We start from the raw sequence: 11903 nt of genomic DNA on the forward strand, positions 1-11903 counted from the left end.
CTTCTGTGAAATGGCACATACAGTCTTATATGGAGTATATATAAGGGGGAAATTTGTGACAATATAAGATTTAAACGATTAAAGATTTACTGTTTACTATTTGCCTTTCAAGCAGGGCCACAGAGAACCATTGTGGTGAATGTAAGTTTTTTTAAAGGGTAAATTCAAAAGAGTTTTAATGTAGTCACTTGACTAAAAAGCTTTTCCTCTTGTAATAATGTTCTGTTTGCTGCTTTAGGAACAATGAATCCTTCTGGTCTTAAGCAGGTAACATCTAAAGAAAATTGCTCATGGGGAAACATACTCTTCATATTATGAGCTTTTTAGCTTATGTACTGGCTTGTTTAGCCTGATGCTGGAAACTGCTGGACTTCCATTGGTAAACCCACCTCCTCTCTTCTCCCTCTATCCTTCCTCCTTCCTTCCCTCCTTGTATTTGTCAATTAGAATGTCATGCAGACCCCGAGCAGAGGATCAGAATGCTGCTTCCAAAACATAACTGGTCCATGGTTAATGGTTTAAAAACTGGTGGACTGGTCTTATGCAGCCCTGTAGTATGTATGTACCTACATACACATGTATGTATGCTGCTGAAATCTTGTATCAATAAATTTGAAAAGGGAAAGAAAAGGACTAAATACTTGTATCTTAACTGAGATGGCTACAGAAGAGAACTACCACCTTAGTGTTTACAGTTTATTGCTTAATTTCTTAACAAAAATACTGTTTATTTTAGCAAATATAAGCACATTCTGCAAACAAATACAGATTCTTTTAAAGATTTTCCAAGAAGGTATTAGAAAGGAAACTTCCATTTGTAGAACAGAACTGAATATAGTAGCTAATATATGAAAGTACTTTGACCTACATTATGATTAATTCATAAGTAACCAAGTACTATGTTCACATTCTTCTTTACACTTAACCAGCAAAATCAAACAACAGGATTTATTCATTTTGCTTGATGCTGTTTTTATATTGTGATGCACCAGGTTAAGTACAACGTTTTATACAAAGCACTATACTTGGATTATTTTAACAATCATTTCAGAAGATCTAAGATCAAACTGTGTATGTCTTACCATTTCTGCTTTATTCATATATCATGTAAATTGAATAGTTAAGTTTTTACAGGAAAATAAAGATGGTACTGGCACTGGGCATGCCTCTCTTCATACATATAGAACAGAACGCACTTACAATAATGTGGAAAAAACAATGCCTTCACCAAAACAAGAAGATGCTTGGAACCTCTGGAAAAACTCACATCATTCCAATGCCTGGCCATCAAGTAAGGTACTTGCATTTACACAGCTGAGTTTCAAAGATTTGGCTTATAAATATATATTTGTGCATGCCATGAACAATGACTCCTCACTAAATGATTAAAAAAATAGAACTGATAATACAAATAAACTCATGCAGTAAAAAGTCACTAAAACTCCTAACAATGAGTGAGCTCTTTATTTGTGAAATCTGAGCATTCAATTCATCTGTGTCTCTAGAAATTAAATTCTTTTTCCCTAGGTTTATACAAAACCCATTACACAGTAACAGCTCAATCCTGTATCTGTTTTTGCTTCTGAGAGTAGAGAAGTTTTAAATTATTATAAATAATCTTCAAACAATCTGTCCCCACCCGTCCCCATTTAAATATATAGCATTACATATGCATAAATGCAGGCTTGGGGTCTGTTTCCTCAGAAAAATAACTGTCAGTTGTTTTGGATAGATACTATCTATCTATACCATGAATATCTGGCTCACAGTTCTTTAGGGCCTATTTTCTGCCATGATCAATCAGTCTTACTGGAATTCCAATCTCATTTAGTAATTGCAGTCCTGAGCATTATACTGAAATCTTCAAGCCCACTTGAATTCAACAGTTTATCCTGAGTAAAGAGAGAAGAATTTAATGCTACATTGAGCCATGTTAAACAGGAGACATGGCCAAGCTGTAACAGCCTGCTCCTGCTATTGTCATTGAAAAGCATTTTGTATAAACATTACACAAAACCAGGGAGACAAAATACCATGCAAAGTGAAAACACCAAATTCCTGTTGAATTGTGATTTCAGCTAACAGTGTTGTGGAAAAGTGGGCCTCACTTTTTTAAACTGATTTAATTTAATAGCAAAGTATAGAGATAATCCTATTAAATCCAATATGCTGCATTTTCCAGAAACTACTCTTAAAACTGCAATAACATCACAACATCTCTAAAAGCTGAAATAATTCATTTTATTGTCTTTCTTATGAATTGCAAAATTCAGAGCCTACTCAATGCAAAATTTTCCTAAAACTGTTCTATAGATTTATTTTCTGCCATTTAGGGGTATCGCACTGAATGATACAGCTAAATGAATAGATTAGTATTAATTGTCTGTAAAGCAGGTTGGATGCTTTAGTTTAATGTCTTTGCAAGAATATAGAGCTTAACTGTATGATCAGATTTAATTATAAAGTAAATAATTTTTTAAAAGACAAACTTCTTCAAATTCATTAAAAAAAGAACCAGGAAACGTGTTTGTAGAAATCAATACCCACACACACATGCCAACATGCTACAAAAACTTAAGCACTCTGTATATATGTGAAAGAGTTCCAGGTTCACAAATTGATGCCAAAGTGAAACAAAGATTGTAATCTGGCCGCAATCTGAAATTCCTTATTAAAAAAATAAAATTATAGGAACCTTTTAAAACCAAAAATCTCTTCTCAGTCCAGGAAAATAGAGTATGTAGTTTTTAATAAGTGAATAGAGGAATTGCTGGAACTTTGCTTCAGTGTTTTTCTTGATTAGAGTGTTAAAGGAGAAGTTTGTGGCTCATTCTGTAGCTACAACAGATTTTTCCTTATTGTGATAAAGGAAAGGTGATTGGTGCGTGTTGAGAGAAGGAAAACTAAAAACGTGAAGTTGCATAAGCAATATACCAAGATTTTATTCTTGCTATGTTCTGCATCATGAATGCCAGAATTTGCTTTGCATTTATTTAGGGGAAGAGGAGAAAATTCTGTACAGAAAGTAAAGTGAGCAACACGGCGTTGCTGCTTCAGCTCTCACATTTGGCTAAAGCAGCAAGGCTGGTTGGGAGAATGGAACAGATGGTATCAGTGGAGAAAAAAAAAAGAGATGAGTATTCTTTGCAGCACTTCTCAGAGCAGTAGTTACCAAGCATTTGATGAAGACAGAGTGCCTCCCAAAGTAACACGTTAAAGATTAATTACAGCCTAATTAGTTCTATTATAAATAAGTATGAAAAACATAGCAAAATTAAACTAGCTATATGGTTTTTTTTAAATCCACTACTATTGGGTTTAAGATTTTAGCCTGCTGCTTCATTAATGTCCAAAACTGAAAACATAACATGCATACTGGCTTTTTAGAGTTCTAAAAGAAAAGCATCCAAGTCAGTAAACTGAGGGGAGATATATGACATCAGTGATGTACAGACACAATATGGGAATGACCTAGGTGATGGGTAAATGTAGAGAGCCCTTGGGAAACCCTGCCTGCTAGATACATTTAGGAATATCCCCAGCTATTTAAAGCATTGGCATGACTCGCACCGTTAATAAGAAAAGAGCACCGCCTACACTGTGCTTCTCCACTTTCCTCTCCTCTCCTGGCTACGTCCCATGTCAATGGGCTGCTGTACCTGTGCACACAGTGAACCATGGTGCTGTCACTGGAAGTTTCCCGTCTTTCTGTGAAAATCTTAAAATAATCTTCCAGCACGGTTCACACCTCCCAAGCATGTCAGCAGTCACCATCAGCCCCCCACTCGAAGAATGAGCGTGCAGCTGGAGGAGTGGGTGGCAGCACTGCGTGCAGCGGGACCCGTTCGGGACAGCTTCCCCGGACAGGAGACACTGGGTGTCTGGAAGATCAAGTTTCACCATGTGACACAGGTTTAGGAGACATCGAGTTCAGGGCTTGGCTGCCTAAGTTTAACATTTCCCCCACTAAAATAGCTGCCACACCAGGTGCAACGGTTTCAGCAGCTTTCAATGTCATGTGCAAAATACCCTGAATTAAACCTGTCACAGAGCAAAACAGAGCGCACAGGCTGAGAAAGAAACTCTTGTAGGGCTGTGTATTTAAATGTAAACACAGAGCATGTGTGTGGCGGCATTACCCAAGCAGTGATGCAGCCAGGGCAAGGTCTGTGACACGTCCTCAGCCGATTCAGTGTCCACTTAGAGCCAGGCTGGACAGTGGCTTCTCTCCTTCACGGTGCTGCAGGAGGGACAGAAAACACAGGTTAGGAATCACAGAACACAGAGGTTGGAAAAGACCTTTAGGATCGTTGAGTCCAACTGTCAACACTGCCAAATCCACCACCAAACCATGTCCCTAAGTGTCACCTCTCCATGTCCTTTCAATGCCTCCATTGACACGTCCTTTAAGTCACAGAATAATAAAATCAGAATCACAGGATCATAGAATCATAATCGTAGAATCAGAATCATAGAATCAGAATAATAGAATAACAGAATCAGAATAAAAATAAAAATAATAGTATCAGAATGATAGAATTATGGAATCAGAGTCATTGAATCTGAACCATAAGATTAGAATCACAGAATCAGAATCCTAGAATCAGAATAACAGAATCCTAGAATCAGAATAATAGAATTATAGAATCAGAGTCATAGAATCTGAACCATAGGATCAGAATCACAGAATCAGAATCCTAGAATCAGAATAACAGAATCCTAGAATCAGAATAATAGAATTATAGAATCAGAGTCATAGAATCTGAACCATAGGATCAGAATCACAGAATCAGAACTGTTGAATCAGAATAATAGAATCATTGATTCAAAATAATAGAATTATGGAATCAGAGTCATAGAATTTGAACAATAGGATCAGAATCACAGAATCAGAATAAGAGAATAACAGAATTATGGAATTAAGAGTCATAGAATCTGAACCATAGGATCAGAATTGTAGAATCAGAATAATAGAATCATAGATTCAGAATAATAGAATTATGGAATCAGCGTCATAGAATAGGAATCATAGAATCAGAATCACAGGATCACAGAATCACAATCATAGAATGGTTTGGGTTGGGAAGGAGCTCAAGGCCACCCAGTTCCATGAGCAGCATTTCCACTGGCTCAGGTGTCTCCAAGCCCCATCCAACCTGGCCTCGAACACCTCCAGGGCCGGGACATCCACGGCCTCTCCGGAGATGCTCAAGACAGCAAGAAGAGCCCGACCGCCTCCAGGCATCCCGAGCCCCCGGCTCGCCCCGAGGAGGCCCCGGGACCCCCCGCTCTCCCCACCCCGCTCGGGCCCCTCACCCTGCGCCGCCGCAGGCCGAGGCAGAAGGTGCAGACGGCTCTCGGGGCGCTGCCCCCGGGCGGCGGGCAGGGCCGCGGCTCTCCCCGCCGCAGCGCCCTCAGCACGTTGGCGAGGTGCGAGATGTAGCTGGAGGCCAGGCGGAGCGTCTCCACCTTGGAGAGGCGGCGGTCGGCGGGGCGGGTGGGGATGAGGCGGCGGAGGGCGCCGAAGGCGGCGTTCACGCTGTGCGTGCGGTGCCGCTCGCGGGCGTTCGCCGCCGCCCGCCGCCCGCCGCCCCGCATGGCGCCGCCGCCGCCGCCCCCCGCCCCGCGGCCTTTATGGGCGCCCGCGGGGCCTCCGCCTCCCCGCCAGCCCGGCCTGGGCGGGCTGCCCCGGGGCTTTGGGATCCCCCCTTCTCCCGCGCCTCCCCGCCGCCCCGGGGGGACGCGCGTCTCACCTTCAACAGTTGGGGGGTCACCGGGGGTTGGGGAACCCTCCTTCTTCCCCCCCTCCCCGCTGCCCTGAGGGACGCACTGACACATCTCACCCCGGACAGTTTGGGGGTCGCCAGGGTTTGGGATCCCCCCCTTCCCCTGAGTCTCCTCACTGCCCAGGGATGCACACGCTGTCACATCCCACCCTGAACAGTTTGGGGGTCACCAGAGTTTAGGGATCCCCCCCTTTTTCTCCCCCTCCCCGCTGCCCGGGGACACACACACTGTCACATCTCAGCCAGGACAGTTTGGGGATCACCAGGATTCGCATATTCTCCCCCCTTTTCCTGCGCTTCCCTGCTGCCCAGGGTCACACACACATCGCCACATCTCACCTTGGACACTTTGGGGGTCACAGAATCACAGAATCACCAGGTTGGAAGAGACCCACCGGATCATCGAGTCCAACCATTCCTATCAAACACTAAACCATGTCCCTCAGCACCTCGTCCACCCGTCCCTTAAACCCCTCCAGGGAAGGGGACTCAACCCCCTCCCTGAGCAGCCTCTGCCACTGCCCAATGACCCTTTATGGAAGATATTTTTTCCTAATGTCCAGCCTAAACCTCCCCTGGTGGAGCTTGAGGCCATTCCCTCTCGTCCTGTCCCCTGTCACTTGGGAGAAGAGGCCAGCACCCTCCTCTCCACAACCTCCTTTCAGGGAGTTGTAGAGAGCAATGAGGTCTCCCCTCAGCCTCCTCTTCTCCAGGCTAAACACCCCCAGCTCTCTCAGCTGCTCCTCTTGTTCTCCAGCCCCTTCACCAGCTTTGTTGCTCTTCTCTGGACTCACTCCAGAGCCTCAACATCCTTCTTGTGGTGAGGGGCCCAGAACTGAACACAGTATTCGAGGAGCGGTCTCACCAGTGCCGAGTACAGAGCAGAATAACCTCCCTGGACCTGCTGGTCACGCCGTTTCTGATCCAAGCCAAGATGCCATTGGCCTTCTTGGCCACCTTCTTGGTCACCAGTGTTTAGAGATCCCCCCCTTTTTCTCCCCCTCCCCGCTGCCCAGACACACACACACTGTCACATCTCACCCTGGACAGTTTGGGGGCCACCAGGGTTTAGGGATCCCCGCTCTTTCTCCCCTTCCCTGCTGCCCGGGGACACACACACTGTCACATCCCAGCCTGGGTGTTCTGGGGGACACCAGGGTTTAGGTATTCCCTTTTCCCCTGCATTTCGATACTGTTCAGGGACACACACACACTGTCACATCCCGCCCTGGACAGTTTGGAGGTCACCAGGGTTTAGAGATCCCCCCCTTTTCCTCTCCCTCCTTGCTGCCCAGGGACACACACACTATCATATCTTACCCTGGACAGTTTGGGGGTCACCAGCGTTTAGGGATCCCCCCCTCTATTTTCCTCTGCCTCTCTGCTGCCTGGGGACACTCACACCATCACAACCCAACTTGGACAGTTTTGGGGTCACCAGGGTTTGGGGATCTCCCCCTTCTCCTCCGCCTCCCTGCTGCCCCCCCCCCCCCCCCCCCCCGTCACAACCCAGTCTGGACAGTCTGGGGGTCACCAGGGTTTAGGGAACTCTTCCTAAAATCATAAAATGGTTTGGGCTAGAAGGGACCTTAAAGATCATCCAGTTCCACCCCCCCGTCTTTTGTGATTCTGTATTACTTCAAAACGTTTTTTTGGTATCAAAATACAGAAGATTTATATCTTGGAGTGTTAAATTTTATTATTGACATAAAGATCTGGAAGATCTTTTCAATTTTTTTTCATGGAAGGAATATTGCATCTGAGTTAAGAAGAAGAAAAATGTCCCTTAGAATAATAGTATCGTAGAGTTGCTAGTTTTGAAAAGACCTTTGAGATCGTCAAGCCCAGCTGTACCTGGCCACTACTAAAACACATCCCTAAAAACTTCATCTACCCATCTTTTAAATACCTCCAGGGATGGGGACTCAACTACCTCCCTGGGCAGCCTGTTCTGGTGCCTGAGAACCCTTTCCGTGAAGAACCTCCCCTGATGCACCTTGAGGCCATTTCCTCTCATTGTCTCACCTATCCCTTGAGAGAAGAGACCAAAAGATGCAATGGGCGGTGAACAAACTGTGAAAATCACAGAATCATAGAGTGATTTGGCTTGGAAGGAACATTAAATTAAGACTGAAAACTGGGTGTGTTTATCCTTGAGAGGAGGCAGCTTAGAGGAGACCTTATTACCACATACCAGAACATGAAGTGTGCCTACCAAGAGGATGGAGACTTCCTTTTTACAGAGTCACATGGAAAAGGCAAGGGATAATGGGTATTAGTTGCTCCTGGGGAGGTTCTGATTGGATTCTAGGAGGAAATTTTTCACCATGAGAATAGTTAAACACTGGAATAATCTCCTCACGGAAGTGGTAGATTCCTCTACACTGGACACCTAAGGCTCAGCTTGACAGGGTGCTGGGCCATCTCATTTAGACTATATATCACCTATAAAGATTATCCTTGAGGTCCCTTCCAACCTGGAATTCTGTGATCCTATGAATAAGATTGGCATTGGCACTCTAAATTGATGTTAAGGGAAAAGAAAGAAAGAGAAAAGGGAGGAAAGTGGGGGAGAGAGAGAGAGAAAGAGAGGAAAGGGCAAGGACACCACCTGGGCTCTGGTCCTCTTCTTCACCTCCCAGGATGGTGGGTGCACTGCTGCAAATGCCCTTCTTGTAGAGTATTATTTTTAGGTGTTTTTTTTTTTTTGTGGGCCTGCACAGTGCTTTTTCTAGAAAAGTTCTGGAACTGAGTTTTGGGGGGGAAGGGTGTGCTTTCCAGGGGGCTCGCTGGCAAATCTCAGGTACCATTCTGCCCCTACTCTCCCTTCCAGCAAGGTCTCAGCATCACTTCTTTGGGCAGCAAGCACAGCTAGGCTACTTGCGAAAGCAAGAGAAGCCTGAAGGACACTGCCTCTGCTGTAGCTGAAAAGAAGTAGTTTAAGGCAGCAAAAATAATCAGTCTCTGACAGGCAGTGAGTGGAGCGCAGCTTACGGTAGATGGTGTGGACCACAGTGCACGATCCTGCCCAGACTAGGCACCTTGGGAGGCTCCCACGGGCACAGGTTGGCTTGTACGTCCCCTGGTTTGTGTGAATGGCCCTTGTCTCTGCTCACAGGGTGTGCAGACGTCTGCAATCTGCACTGTTCCAGCTGTGATGTGTAATGGATATATGGATGTGTGCGTGCGTGCATGGATAGGTTGGAGTGGGCTAATAGAACAAGCACAGGGGCGGATTTCATCACCTTCCCCAGCAAGCACTAGACACACAGAAATCCAATTTCTTATTCCGTTCAGAATGCGTGCCTGCCTCAACCATTTACTTATTAAAAGGTCATCACAAGCACTAGCTGATTACACCTCTTTTCTCCATAAAAATTTGACAGCCTGCCTGTGCTCAGAAACTCGCGAAAGGTCATGGTGCAGGTTTTCTCAAATGAATCATCTCTACCTGATTAAGCATCCTTGACTGACTGGGTTTTTACGGTCCCAGAAGCTTATTTGTAGTGGTGGTGTTGTGTAAATATTAATACTTCTTCCCAAATCAGAGCTGGATTAGCAGACTCGTATGTCTTTAATCATGGATGCACACTCCTAGGACAGACAGCTGCTTTGGCATATTTGGCTGGGAGTCATACCCTCTCAAAATACAGCTAGTACCAACAGGCAGGGCTGCATCTATGCACTACGTTTGTCTGCTGGAATGGCGAGCTCCTGGGTTGTGTTCATCGCACCTTCCTTTTTGGCAGAGGTTGTAGGCAAAACCAGACAAGCAGTTCTGTTTGTCAGCCGGTTGCAGCTGCACCATTCCTTGGCATATTAATGAGCAAAACATATTTAATGTGTTTTTTTATCTGTATTACTCGCGAGAGAGTGAGAGACAGGAAAAGGTTTTGATTTCCCATCGGACAGAATTTTCAGGTTTTTGTAATTGCTGTAACAAAATCTCTTCTCCCAGGTTGCTAGCAGGAGGATGAGAGGAAATGGCCTGAAGCTGCACCAGGGGAGGTTCAGACTATATATTAGGGAAAGTATTTGTTACTGAAAGGGTGGTAAAGCATTGGAACAGGCTGTCAAGAGAAGTTGTTAAAAAAACATGTAGATGTGGCACTTCGGAACGTGTTCTAGTAGGCATGGTGGTGTTTGGCTGGTGGTTGGACTGTATGATTTTAGAGGTATTTTCCAACCTTAATGATTCTATGATACTAGAGGTGCAAATCAACCTAACTCCAGGTTGAGGTGGTTTGATAGCAAGGACTGCAGAAATATGAGGCTAGATGGACGGGTGTGTGACACACCATTGATCCGAAGGAGTTCCTTTGAGCGCAGAGCAGGATGCAGCCCTTCATCATCAGATACTGGGGAAAGCCATGCTAAAAATCATGCAAGTGATAGTTTTCCCTGGAGTACGTGATCAGAACTGTGTCATGCTTCTATAGAGTTAAAAGCTCTATCTTCTGTCTGCTTAACCTTTTAAAAAGTAAATGATCTAGAAATATCTGAAGATGAATTTCAGTACTTGGAAGTGCTGCTTTTAGTTTCATGATAAATGAAGTTCCTAGGCAAGCTTGCACTGTTTTCCATATGGGCTTCTCCCAGCTGATCACATACACTATTTCTAGAGGGAAATTCTAGCTCAGCTGAAGTCAATGACAAAACTCCCATTGACTTTAATGCACGCAGGATTTCACCCTTGATATGTTCTGGTCACTGAGCAGTGTAGATTATTAATTGTTTGTCATACTCAGTCATTTGCTTACCAGTGTTTGCCTCTCCTTAGCATTTCAGTTTCTTTCTTTGTTTTTCTTTCTTTCTTTTTTTTTCTTTAGTTACTGGAAGTAAACAAAACCAAAACCTCTTAAGAAAAAAATCCCCAGCAGTTTCAGAACCCTGAGACAAAACTGCTACTGGTATTAACAAAATCAGAATTTATGGCTTGTTGATAAACTGGGAGAATGAGAAAAGGAATAAGCAGTATTCAGGAAGAAAATGATACTGTATTTGCAGAGGAAAGCAAAAAGATTGTCTCAGACATTACTGTAGAGCTAATTAAAGGGTTAAGGACAAAGGGGTGTCTGAATGTTTCTTGTTCTGTTTCCCGCGTAGTTAGAAAAAGTAGAGCAAGAAATGTTTGGTGGGTTTTTTTTTGTTTTTTTGGATTTTTTTTTTTCAGATAAGGAGACTTGTAAAAAGGCCAGAATGCTGGTGACTTTAATTACTAGGTTATTGATTGGGATAATGTTTATGCAGGTGCTAGGGGGGAGCATAATCCTCAAGGAAGGTGCAGTAACGCAGGATTGCTGTTATTTTACAAGTTGCTGAATTGCTAATAACAAGCTTGAATGGGGCTGTGTGAATGTAGAGCAGGAGGGTGGGCAGTATTTTATGTGTAGTGATAAGGTTTTGCTTGAAATGCGCCTTCGTGCTACACAGAAAAAGATATCTGATGGTCATTGTAAGGAAGCATTCAACAATATTCAAAAGACTGGAAATATGAAATATCTAAGTGATATCATTTCAGTCTAGTGGCTGGTATTTCTTTGATTTGCCTCTATTTTTTGAATAACAGTGTTAATAGGAAGTACATGAAAAAGAATAATTTTGAAAAGCTATGCCTTTGAAAAGAGCAAGTTGATTAGAGGATAACAAAAGAAACAAACCTAAATTAGTGGCTCAGAATGTCTGTGGTCACAGCCAAGAAGACTTCCAAATATATTTTCTTTAAATATAAAATATAACACAAAATTATTTCATTTATTAGAAAAACCACATTTAGAGACAAAAATGCCCTTAAAAAATAATACTTGAATGTTTATGGCATCATTCAGGGCTTGCAGGTCCTACTGACTTCAGTCAGCTTCTCCTGTTTGTTTAAGAGCAGAAGTGAACTCCGATCCTGTAGACAAAAAAAAAATTGTTTTGCCTCACATTATGGTGCTCCTGTTGCCACATGCTGTCTCTTTGCAGGCATGTACTCTTTATTCATAGAATCACAGAAGCATAGATTGATTTGCATTGGAAAGGATGTCAAAGATTATCCAGTTCCACCACCCTGCCATAGGCAGGAACACCTTCCACTGGGTAAGGCTGCTTAAATCTCCATCCAATCTGGCTTTG

General features: G+C 43.6%; 1 protein-coding gene across 1 annotated transcript; it reads right to left on the reverse strand.

Moving 5' to 3' along the window:
• Positions 1–707: 707 nt before the first annotated feature.
• Positions 708–5838, reverse strand: LOC138722925 (basic helix-loop-helix transcription factor scleraxis-like). The gene is made up of 2 exons (XM_069861757.1): positions 5317–5838; positions 708–4240 (listed from the first exon to the last, which is right to left on the reverse strand). Exons 1-2 carry the CDS (start codon positions 5836–5838, stop codon positions 4190–4192), a joined length of 573 nt encoding a protein of 190 aa, XP_069717858.1. The 3' UTR covers positions 708–4189.
• Positions 5839–11903: the final 6065 nt, after the last annotated feature.

The sequence above is a fragment of the Phaenicophaeus curvirostris genome, chromosome 7 (assembly GCF_032191515.1).
Source record: "Phaenicophaeus curvirostris isolate KB17595 chromosome 7, BPBGC_Pcur_1.0, whole genome shotgun sequence".
NCBI classification, from domain to species: Eukaryota; Metazoa; Chordata; class Aves; order Cuculiformes; family Cuculidae; genus Phaenicophaeus; species Phaenicophaeus curvirostris.

Excerpts from the sequence above, each read along its gene's own strand:
- LOC138722925 (XM_069861757.1), bottom strand. The coding sequence starts at position 5,838 with ATGTGTCAGTGCGTCCCTCAGGGCAGCGGGGAGGGGGGGAAGAAGGAG. Across the intron at positions 4,241-5,316 it reads TCGGCCTGCGGCGGCGCAGG|CACCGTGAAGGAGAGAAGCC; the intron begins GTGAGGGGCCCG and ends TCCCTCCTGCAG.